Source organism: Hirundo rustica, chromosome 3, assembly GCF_015227805.2.
Source record: "Hirundo rustica isolate bHirRus1 chromosome 3, bHirRus1.pri.v3, whole genome shotgun sequence".
Classification (NCBI taxonomy): domain Eukaryota; kingdom Metazoa; phylum Chordata; class Aves; order Passeriformes; family Hirundinidae; genus Hirundo; species Hirundo rustica.
The window spans coordinates 59,958,037-59,969,880 of record NC_053452.1 but is presented as its reverse complement, the minus strand read 5'-3'; the positions used below and the strand labels follow the sequence as shown (position 1 = coordinate 59,969,880).

The following is an 11,844-nucleotide window of genomic DNA, read 5'->3' as shown; positions in this document are numbered from 1 at the left end:
ATGAGCAGCAAACGAAGATGGATAGACAAAGCTAAAATCATGGCGTTACAATACATTTCCTATATTGTACATATTTGTAGTACAAATTCCCTGCTGCAATGAGAATATCTGAATAGAAAATTGATTATTTTCCTTCAAACTTTATAGTAATGAGTGGCTACAATAAATATTTTAATACTTTCACAACTGCTATTTTTTTTTTCATACTGAAAGAGAAAATAATATAGTGTTGTCAGTATGCAAAGTTTCTGTTTCGCCAGTCAACTGTGTCTGATTCACAGATAGATAACATTTGGTAATGCTGTCACGCTTATCTGTGGCTTCAGTAGGAGGTGGTTTTTGTCTACAGTGTTAAAAGGTTAATTTTTAGAAGGTGTACTATAACTACTTCTCTGTTGGGGGTCCATCACAAGCCACAGAGAAGCATTCCTGTATTAGCTGTGGTAAACCTTATAATAACTGCTGCTCTCTTTATTGACCTACGCAAGTTATTTCTCTATTTCAACTTTTTGCCCTGATGGTGGAAAGTGGCATTGCAAACACTGTGTGGATGAAGTGGGGTTATAATTCAATTGTCGGTTAATTAGAAATTCTGCAGTTCAAATTCAGGTCATTGTCATTCTGTCTGTCCCTCACCATACCTGCACTGCTTCAATGTACCTAGGAATGGTGTGCCATACTGTCAGTAATTCACCCATGATAACGTGAGTTGTTCATAAACATTTAGTTTTGAATTACTTGGTCTAAATGTCACACAACCTCTGACTGTACCTCAATATACCACATTACTTAATGAATAACTTGAGGTCATGATGACTTAAATATGTGTGTAAGACCATGGCTGAAAAGTCCTTCTCTCTTTAAAACTCCAGATTATTAAGATTTTGTTTCTTTATTTTTTTCCCAAGGCTTCCTTACTTTAATTCAATATGTAAAGTAATGTACATTAGATTTTACTCAAAGTTTCCCCAAAATCATTACCAGTTTTGCTTAAGTTAGCTGCAAGGTTTGGATCATATTTATTTAAATTGAGTACTTTTCTACCTTCATCTGAAGTCTTGCATCAATAAAATCTATTATGAACTTGTTTTTCTTTCTGTGTGGTTAGAAACACTGTGGACAGGTGGGTCTTGTTTGCTCTGGCCAGCATCGAGGTGTAAAGAAGAAATATTGATGTATGAAGAGCATGCTTTTCCAGCTCAGAGAGGGATGGGACTCATTAAGATATCATCTGTAGTAGCTTTTGGGGTGGGGTCATTGACGTGAATTATTTATAAATTAATTTGACCTTTCTACTCTGGCACATCTGTCCCAGAGTCAGTAAATACTGCTGCTGTTAAAGATAAATGCCATTTGTTGCATCAGGCATTCATTACCTCTCTGCTTCTCTATTCTGAATGTTTCTGTAATTTGCATCATTTGAAATTTCCTTTTATTACCTCAGATTTCCTTCAAGTTAACTTTGTCTAGTCACTTCTGCACCAGTCACTGAGGTGAAGATCCTGGTTGGTTTTTGCAACCCCTTCAGGGAATCCTCTCTCAAAAGCAGGGTTCATGGTACTTGTGTATTGAAATGATGGAGCTATTCTGAGGATGCTGCAACAGTCCATACAACTTCATCCTCTGCTTGTCCAAATTCTTGCTTTGTCATCAGAAATGGGAAAGGGCTTAATAAACTGCTGATTCATTGTATGGCATCCTTGGGACCCTCAGAGAGAGGAAAGTTGTGCAGCACATCTCAAAAACTGCAGGTCAGCCATTCTTCAAATTTGCTTTTAGTAAGTAATTTTCAAAGAATCCTGGACTTCTGCACTGTTAATGGATGAGATACAAGAGTGCTTTGCTGATATCCTATATTTAACTAGCAATATTAATTGTATCCTACCTGTGTCCAGCTCTGACAACCCAAGACAGTCAGCTCTGCATGTACCTGGGAAGTACTCAGAACTTCAGAAATGCCAGCAAGAAATACGTGGAAGATTTTTGTGTTCAGTTGTGAGGTACTGAACAAAGAACCTGCAAGCACAACTTAGAATCCCTGTCTGTTTTGAGTTACTGCTCCCAAGTGGCACAGTTCCCCCACTGAGTGCAAGCTCAGCTGTTTTGAGGATGAGCCCCTAAATTTGCACACTGAGAAGCTACAGCACAGGGTAAAACAGAAATCATGTGATTTCCACAGCTTCTGGAAAACATACGTGTGTGGGGTGGGAAGTCAGAGAGTATTTCTTACCTGCCACATTTAGCACAATTCAGTGCTAACCTTGGCGCAGGCTGTAAGAATAGCAGTAGATGCAAAATGCTATGGGATAAGTGCGGAGGCAGGGACCACTCCGAGGCATATTTGATGCAAACAAAGCTCATTTGCTCCATAACATGATGGACAGAAATGAGGCCCAGGTCTGCCAAGTTTGATATATCATTGCTAGAAATCCAAAATAAGACCCATTTTCCATTTCAAAATAAGGCTAGAGGGTGAAATGTGTTTCAGATGCTAAAAGATTGCCTATTTTATATATCTTAACAGTTCTGAAGAAATTATCCCTATACCCAGGAGAAGGTGTTGGAGTGCTGTGTTTATTTGGTAAGTTGGATACGAAGTGCACTGGACCCAACACTCATCTGCCACATACAAAGAGGTGCAAGATCAGAGGGACTGCAGACCTGGATGTGCTTCATGACCTTAGCCAGACCGAACATCTGGGTGGGTTGTGGAGGACCACTTTCTCACCCTAAGATTGCACCTAAGATAATTTCAAATCTGGTTTTCTCTTTATTGTACAGTACCTTGGTCAGAATGGGGCCAAGGCTCATTGAGTGTTAAGTAGGCGCTGCTGACTGGGCTGTAAGCCTGAAAAATGCAGAAACTTAATCACTATACAGTCTGAAAAACAGGAAGCAGCAAAAGGAACAGAAAGGCTTTCTGAGAGAAAATTTATTCTCCAATAAAATGACAAACTACATTTCATAGATTTTGGTATCAGTCTTTTTGCTATTGTAATCCTAGGCATCTATATGATATCTTGGGAGAAACAAAATTTCTGATTAAAAGGTTTGTGTGACATATCATGCATACTAAGAAATAATTGCACTGGCTCAAGCACTGTTAGAAAGGCAGGCACAGCAGAGTGAACACATCACCTTCTCCCAAATAAGCCAAACTGCCACAGCTGCTGAGCAGACATGCAATATGGCAGAACAGGAATCATAGGGGGTAAATGCTATGGCTCAGGAGGAAATTCCCCTCACACTCTGGTGGAGTGTTTAACTCCTAAGGAGATATTTTATAGGGAAATTCGCAGAGGATGTGGCTGATCCTTCTCATATAGCCTTCCAAAAAGCGTGGCTGTTATGAGCGGTTTTGATGTGCCATTTTTGCTTTTCAAACGCCCATCACGTAGCACCTGGTGGAAAAGAGAAAGAATGGCATTAACAGTCAACTAACAGAGTAGCAATATTGCATAGTATGGAAAAAATAGACCTTAGATGCTGAATATTTTGATGCAACACTTTTAAAAACAGTCATGATAGTGCAAGAAAACAGAATTCTCTCTGTCTCTGCCATAGGCTCCCCATCATAGCCTTCCCACATTTCCTCAGACACGGAATTCCTTAAACCTTCCTCCTTCTTTGGAAAAAAAGAAAATTTTCTGAACCTTATGAGAAGGTGAGAGTGAGAATAACTAATTTGTTAAGGTTCTCTTTAGTTACGCATACAAGGCTATGAAGGTTATATACACATCTAGGACATATTTGAAACATTTATTGATTTGTACACCCCAAAACAACTTTCACATGGAAATAGAGAATTTCAAACTACTAGCCATATGTAGCTTTTCTTAGTTACTTTTTAATGTGAATTTGAAATCACAATTCACCTACTGTGAACATCTGTAACATCTTCTTTTGCATCTGTGACAAAAGGTAAGCACGTATTTGTTAAGAAGTACAACCTATTGTTTTAAAATTAGACCACAATCACATTTTTAGCATATCAATAAATTCTTTGATGTGCCTATTTTTACAGAAGTCTCATTCAAAAACAAGTTTGCAGGGTGAACAATGATTTTCAATTTCCTGCTTTGTAAAAAAAATCATGGTTGTTTCCCCTAAATTTTTTCAGGTCTTTCTCACTGTTTTCATAGTTGCTTGTAAGCTGTTAAATACTTCTTCCAAATCAATTAGGATTTCATCTAGCCTATTGCATAAAACTAACCTAAGGTTTATGAATGTAAATATCTTTTGGCAAAAATAAAAGATGAACCTCCAAATTAAAAAAATAAACCCCTCAAAAATCACTTTTAACATTCTTAACTGCATAGAATCTCTGCTCTTACACATGATACTTCTAATTTTTCTTGTTTGGACTATTTCTCAGAGTATTTTCTTTCTTTTTCTCCTAAAATGCCCATCATGAGAAAACTGTAGAAAATAGCTCCTTGAAAGCTGTGGTTTATTCATCTGCAACCTGAAGTGGTAAGGAAGATTTGCTAAAGAAAGCACTGAAGAGATTTTCAGCTCCAGGACTGGTATGTCAGTCCATCAGTAAGGATTGATTCAACCCACCTGTTTAAATCCGTCCCCTTGGGTTACAGTCTGCAGAACCAAAGAAAACGGTTCTTGGGTGGGATTTTGCTGCCAGATCAGTTTTCAGTGCTACAGCTTGAAAAACTTTACAACAAAAAGCTCCAGGATGTCCCATTACCTCGAACTCCCCAGGGGCCAGCTGCACCCCACTGTACAACACTTCTGGGAAGACGTAGCTGGTGCCAAACGTGCCGCTGAGGGAGAACAGCTCAAACTTGGTCTGAGCTGTCTCCACAGGCTGCCCACACGTGCTCAGGTTTGTGCTTGGGCACTTGAGCAGAGTGCAGATCTGTGGGGAGGAGGTGACAGAAAGACAAATCACCACTAAGCTTTCAGCAACCACGGGATGGATTTGATAGCAAGAAAAGTTCCCAGGATGCAGTAATGGACAAATGTTTTTAGGTGGTTGGCATGTGGTCACACTCTCCTCTAAAAATGCAATTACCTGCCAATGGTATTTTATGAGAGAACCGTGAAGCCCATCAAATGCACCCAGGACATAAACTTCATCTTTACTCTTGTTTGACATCTGGTAGACAAGATGACAGCAAAGATCTCCTTGGCAAACAGTGTAATTTCCATCCTTGTGCCTGAGTTCACTGAAAGTGAATATATCCTTCCGGACAGCTCCCGAGAAAGTGTCATTTTCTCCAGGAAATTTCTTGATGCTTGTGGCATATAAACTCCAGTTGGCGGCAGGAGGGTAGGTGGGGGAAAGACGGGGCTGTGCCCTCAACTCTGCTAGCAGGAGACGTCCCTCCTTGGTGGCACTGTCATAGTGGTAGGTGGCAGGTCCTTCCGGCGTGAACAGCCCACTGCCTGCCAAGGATACCACCAGCCCTCCGTTAGCCAGCACCAGACAGCACGGCTTGGCAGGGACACCAGTCACCCCCAAACAACACTGGCATTGTTCTTCAGTGATACTCTTTTCATTCAATAGGTTACTGAGAGTTTTGGAATAATTTTAAAGCACAGAACAGCTAAAATTCCCATCCTAGTGTTAAAACTTAGGTTCATTTACAAAAACAATCATAGCTCTCAGAATGGCATATTTGACAAAGGAGGCAATCAAGTTAAGTTTCACTGAAGGAAACACAGGGTTGTGGCTTAAACTCAGCTCAGTTTATTTAGGGCAGGCAGAAATGTTCCTTCATAGTTTTCACATTGCTTCAGGGGAGAGCAACAGATGCAGCTACTTCCTTTTCTCAGTTGAGAGAAAAAATAAACACAGTAAATATATATTCAGAGCAAAGCAAAACATAATATCTCTATTATATATCTCTCTATCTAAGCCTTCAGCAGCCACAAAAAAAAAAAAAAAAAAAAAAAAAAGACGAAAAGAAAAAGAAAAAAAAGAATATTATTTTATTCTGTATACAAGAGGAATCCTCCTTTTGGTTTTACACTATTAGGTTCTGATTAAAATGGTTTTTTTTCTCCATTTAACTGTTGATTGAATTTTAAACAGAAAATGCTGCCTCTAGATGGGAGACTGAAAATCTAAGTGAAACTTTGTGCCATTTTTAAAATAAAATTTCACTTTTAAGTTATCAAAACTAAATGTCGTGGGTTTTATATTTTTATCATTTTCAGACCGTTCAACATTTTCTTACCTGAAGTTGTTTGTTGCATTGAGCACCAAATCACAAAGATCTTTAGTCCAATTAAAACACTGTTTTTCAGAGACTTCACTATATCTAAAACATTTCTGCTTGCTTCTGAATCTGGGAACAATTTCCTTCTTCCTGAATGCAACTCACCTGTCATTGCTTTGCTGGTGTTGTGAGTATTTGCTGAAAGTAAATTGACACGCATGCCCATAGCCCAGGCAGAGTGGAACTCAATTGCAGTCAGAAAGGGTAGGACATTCATCCAAGCTGTCGGGAAGAGCACAGTGTCCACCTGCATCTTGCTCACCAGGACCACAGCAGGCTCATAGAAAAGGATGTCAAAGCAAGTGAAAATGCCAAACTTCCCAAAAGGAGTCTCAAAGGTGACAGCTTCTGACTCTTTTGGATAATTAAACTGAGTTTCACCTCTAAACAGATTGTACTGCAGGTGAAGAAAATGGCATATTAGAAACTGAAAATAAGACAAAATCATGAATGGCTTTTGCATCTGAGATAGGCTTTAATGTAAAACTGGGAGCTGAGTACCTGAGCTGGCTGGTGTACCTGGTTTTTATCCATCCACCTGACTCCCCACCCGCCCCAAATGGGGTGGCTGTGCCCCATCCACCTCCTGAACGCAATGCCCATCCAGTATTAGCTGCTAAACTCCAAGACCAAGGGGCAAGATGTTCCATGCAAAAGCACTGTCTAAGTTGACTATGAATGTATCAAGGAAAAGCTAATGTTCACTGAGTATGGAAAATTGTGTTAGCGCTTTTTTACCATTTATTGTCATAAATGTAGCCCTTAAGTGTTTGGCAGCTGGCAAGCACTCTGCAGCTGCAGTGCTCCTGGGAGTAATTTGCCTCAGGCAATTGTTTGGTTTTCCTTCTGGCCATAAGATCATCAAATAATCCTGGATTGGTTTTCACTTTATAATAATGTATAATTACTGTATAGACCATCTGAAATTGGTGCCAGAGAGCTGAATAATTTATTGATAATAAATTAAAGGTTGATGCTGAAGCATATCCTTACCTTGTGGTAACGAGCCACCAGTTTCCCCTGTGAGTCAAAGACGACATCCGTATTGTACTGGTAGCGACCGTCCCCGGGGCAGCCGGGATCACTGGAGTCACACGGCTTCTTGTCCCCGATATTTGCAACCACATAGATGGAGTTATTTCTGGCCATGCAGCTGAGTCGTTCCTGCACTGGTGCTGCACCAAATCTATCGTATTTTTAGTAAAGGAAAAAAACCCAAAACTTTTGAAAGTCTAGGCGCCCATGTAGAAGAAATGCATTCAGAATTACTGCTTCATTAACTGCACATTCCTAGATGCTGAAAAAGTAATAGATCAAATCATCATGTTAATTTTCTTCTCTGTTCATAGCATAATTTTAAATTGCCAGTTTCTTTTCTCTTTAAAAAATTATCTCCCTGTGTTCTTCTTTCCTGTACCCTTTACAATGTTATTTTCTGTGTAGATAGAATTCCCAGCTAACACGCATACAAAGATCTGAACAGCTTCACAAAGCAAAGACGAGAATAAATCAGTACAGAGACATAAATCTTAAATAGCTTAAAAGCAAATTACCAAGCAGCTCTAGGCCCTGTTTGAAAAGACAATTTTAGCCTTTTTTAAGAATTGTTTTCTGTAAGCTTTTAGTAAAAAGCAGGCACCACATTTATAGAGCTGAGGTCTCATGAAATCTAGCTTCATAAGGACTCAGAAGAGAATATTAAAGTTTAGCTTAGACATGAACTCAATCTTTTTGGTGTCCCCAGATGACACACAATGGGACCACCTCTGTGTGCAACACAGAAGACTGTGAAAGTGGCTGGATTTCCAAAAGATATTTCTTTCAGATCTAGATTAATATTTTGTGCAATTTGGTTTAGAAATCCCTCAGCCACCTGAACTGAGGACTGAATCAGCTTGTCTGACCTCTGCATCTAACATGATAATAACTTGGCTTCTACTTACTGAAGGTTTTCACAAGTTATCTGAATGGAAAAAGTTGTGCATGTTTTTAAAATAATTATTTTGCCTAAAACGTTCTCATCTTTGTCCTTTTGCATGTAAAGCTATCTCAGTGATTTTTACCTGACATATTCCTATTATCATATAATTAAGAACTCTTTTTGATGCATCTCATTTCTACAGTAGTTGTGCTTTTTTATAGATTAAATAATTAGCAGCAGTTCTTAGTCATTTAGGGTGAGCTGCTCAAGACTCCATGAGATAATAGGCTGCAATCAACTAAACCACTGCAGAAGGAATCACCTTGAGGGGTCGGTGCAGGGAATCCAGTTCACCACCGGATCAGGGATATCCTCCAGGTAGGGGTAGATGGATTCTCTTGTGAATCGCCAGCCATAGATGCCATCTTCAGGAGTCACAATGATGTGGGCACCCTGTCACAACAGGCTCCATTTAAAGGTCACCCATCAACAGACAACCACGAGGGTCAGCAGGAGCAGAAAACACCAATGGACAACCCTCACGGTACCCCTCATACCTGCTGGGCAGCTTCCTTGATGGCCCCTTCCAAGACATCCATGTTTTTGTTCATCAGGGCCAAAGCATCGCTGGGAGAAACGGGCTCCTCGGTGGGATCTGGCAGGATGACGGCGTGCTCGTAGACGGCTGCGATGAAGGTGTCAGAGGCAAGGGCCTGAAGGGCTGTGAGTGCAAACACCACAGCGGGCAGGAGAGCGTGGGAAGGGAGCATGGCTGCAGCCTCCCAGCTCCTGGATGAGCATGGGGAATATAAACCAGAGAGAAAGAGGAGGAGTAGAGATTAATAAATTTGCTTTGGAAATAATCTTCCGTTGAGTAATCTGAGAAGGTTCCATTTATTTCTGCCAAAAAGTCAAAGAAGCTCTTCTAGGAATTTGATCTTGTTTACAATATAAAATGTTCTAAATAAAAGTAGAACAAAAGGCTAAGAGAGCTTGTCAGAAGCCATGTTAATCTACAAGAGGAGTCCATTGGAAGGAGCACATGTACATTTCATTTGCATGGCCCTCTCCAGGCTTTTAAACCCACCTTGGTGCAAGCCAAGACTCTCCTGGTTAGGATACACCACTCCATATGTACTTACTGCACATGGCTGCCATCAGTAAAAACTTCAGCCAGTGTTGAAGTGAGACCACCTGTGTGGGGTACAGCCCTCTTGCTTCAGAGTACAGATAATTCAGTGATGTTTATGAGACGTGGTCCCACCATACCTCCTGCTTTTGACCAATGGCTTATTATAGTTCAAGTGGGTGCCTTGAGAGTGTCCTTCCCACTGAGCTCACATGGCAATATAAACTATCCCTTGAATTGCGCTGACCTCTCTGCCTAGAGCTAACGAACTTGCTTGTTTTGTGAGAAAGAATTCAAAAACACCTTTTTTTTTTTTTTTTTTTTTTACGATGGTTCTTTCAAAAGGAAGTTTTTGTACAATAAGCAAGTTGAAATTACTCAAGGAAAGCAGCAGTTTTTTTCTCATGGAAAGAAATTTTTAGCAGAGGATTTTGTAAATGGAATATCATTAGTATAGTTTCAGATGATCCCTAGAAAAACCTTAGTTAGGACCTGTGGTATATCAGTGAGGGTAAAGGAACATAACCCAACTCACCACTCACCACTTAGCAAGAAATCAAAAAACCCCTTCTTTCTCCTTGTGAAATCTTCCTCTTTGCTATGCATGCAGTCACCCAAAAGCATGGTTCTTCTCCATCAGCACCAAGGCCTCCTCAGGAGAAACCAATACTTCATCAAGTCTGTGATTCTAAAATGTTATTTTTATCACAGATGGCTGCAACATCTGTGTTCAGGGCACAGGCTTCCAGAGCAGACAGCACCAAAAGCACAGCAGAGGCACAAGTTTTAGGAAACCCCATGTATGGAGCCTGAAAGTCACCCAAAAGGAGCCCGTAGACAGGCAAAGGCAGGTGACTTTAAGAAGAGGAAGTCTTGCACAAACCCTGGGAATTCCCCAGGGTGGCTAAATCTGACACCCATGTGTTAGCTTTCCCGTCTGGAAAGACTCAGTATCAAAGGCAAGAGAGCTGCCAACATTGAGCAATTCTGCCTCACAGCAACAGCAGGGAAGTCACTGAGAAGTCACCACTGTGCTGGGCTGAAGAAACATGTTACTTACCAGATATACCAAAAAATCAGGCATAATATTGCTTTAGTAACACAGTTCAAGGCAAACTCACCAGATCCCAGAAGGAAAACAACTTTGGGAAATCTCAGCAGTGACCAGCATGGACACACTCCTGCCCAAACTCAAGGGTGTGAGGTGCAGGCATTGGCTGGGGGAGGCAGCCATGGGTAATAACTGCACCACCCCAGCTCAGCTCAGCTCAGCTCAGCACAGCACAGCACAGAACAGCTAGGAGTCGCATGGACTTTGGGGACTGCTGTATATCCTTGGTGGGGGGGAGCACTGCCAGGCAGGCTGGTTGTCTGAGCAGATGCATCAGCACACCCACCACTCAATAACCAAGCTCCAAAGATCTCTGGTCACCAAAGGTCTCTGTAGGAAGACCATCATGAATAAGAGACACAATTTCTAGATTTTGCCTACTGCAATGTGCTTTCTTATATCCATAGATCACCCCAGCAGAAATATTGAAGCTAAAGCTGCACGTGCACAAAAATCACTTGTATCTGGCACCCAAGTTTCTTACCTTCTTTGGTTCTGACTCAGCAGTCAGGTAACGAAAGGGATTTTTCTGCACTGTCCTCGAAGAAGTGTTTATTGTTACCGGTGGTTACGCACAGCCTTGTCTTTATACAGAGTGAGTTGGTATGTGGGTAGTGGGTGGACATGCATAAGATTACTTTCTGTATGCTTGACTCACTTCTCACAATAACACATTTCACAATGATAAGTGTTATGCAATCTCTGTAGCAGAAAGAATTTTGTGTCATCATGGTTTCTCTCAGTCCTCTGTAGGGAAATACTCAACACACAAATATACCTTAACCAAACCACAGTGGCCTTGAACCAAATCCTGGATTCAAGATACTCACCGAACTCAGGGTTGTGATCCTACGCTATCTCCACATACATTCCATTATCCAGAGGACTCTCATTGGCAGTGAACACATCTGAAGAAGCCACCTCTCAGCTTTCAGGCTGGCCACACACTCCTGAATCCTTTCTACAAGATGAGACTTCCTTATATGCCAAAACTTCCCTTAAGTCCAGAGCCTTTTCCTGGGAGAGAGTTGTGGTATCACCCACCAGGTTCCCTGGGGACAAGTACAGTTTCTGCACTGATAGTAGCCATGGGAAAAGGACTACACTGGATAATCCCTTGCTGGACTGAGACCAGTCTGTGGTCACACGGTAACTGACTCAAAACAGTGAGCAATATTTTAAGACAGTGTGGCTTTAGCAGCAATAATGTTGAGCTTCCATGAGTCAGAGCACATTGTCTAGGGTTTTTGATAAACATGTCATTATGTGAGACATGTCATTGTTATGTCACAAGTGAGCATCTATTTACATTTGGAAACAAAAAAGATCATATGGCACACAGCAGCGGTAATTGGTGCTGGGGTTTGGAGAGTACTCGCACTCCCAGTGTCCCACCAGCTCCAGAATAGAAGTTACATGGGATTGAGGACTTTGAGAACATCAT

At 41.0% G+C, this 11,844-nt stretch overlaps 1 protein-coding gene across 1 annotated transcript; it reads right to left on the bottom strand.

The window, feature by feature from the left end:
• Positions 1–2,937: 2,937 nt before the first annotated feature.
• Positions 2,938–11,001, bottom strand: LOC120749837 (pantetheine hydrolase VNN2-like). Its single transcript, XM_040057687.2, has 8 exons — positions 10,885–11,001; positions 8,718–8,949; positions 8,483–8,613; positions 7,233–7,425; positions 6,345–6,636; positions 5,030–5,403; positions 4,703–4,873; positions 2,938–3,401 (listed from the first exon to the last, which is right to left on the bottom strand). The coding sequence occupies exons 2-8, from the start codon at positions 8,928–8,930 to the stop codon at positions 3,282–3,284; spliced, it is 1,494 nt and encodes a 497-aa protein (XP_039913621.1). The 5' UTR covers positions 8,931–8,949; positions 10,885–11,001; the 3' UTR covers positions 2,938–3,281.
• Between the last annotated feature and the right edge of the window lie 843 nt (positions 11,002–11,844).

What these genes read in the sequence shown, in the direction of transcription:
- LOC120749837 (XM_040057687.2), bottom strand. Translation starts at nt 8,930, where the DNA reads ATGCTCCCTTCCCACGCTCTCCTGCCCGCTGTGGTGTTTGCACTCACA. An exon ending in TGGTGGCTCGTTACCACAAG is followed by an intron (nt 6,637 to 7,232) that starts GTAAGGATATGC and finishes CTTCACCTGCAG; the next exon opens with TACAATCTGTTTAGAGGTGA. An exon ending in TCATAAAATACCATTGGCAG is followed by an intron (nt 4,874 to 5,029) that starts GTAATTGCATTT and finishes TCCTCCCCACAG; the next exon opens with ATCTGCACTCTGCTCAAGTG.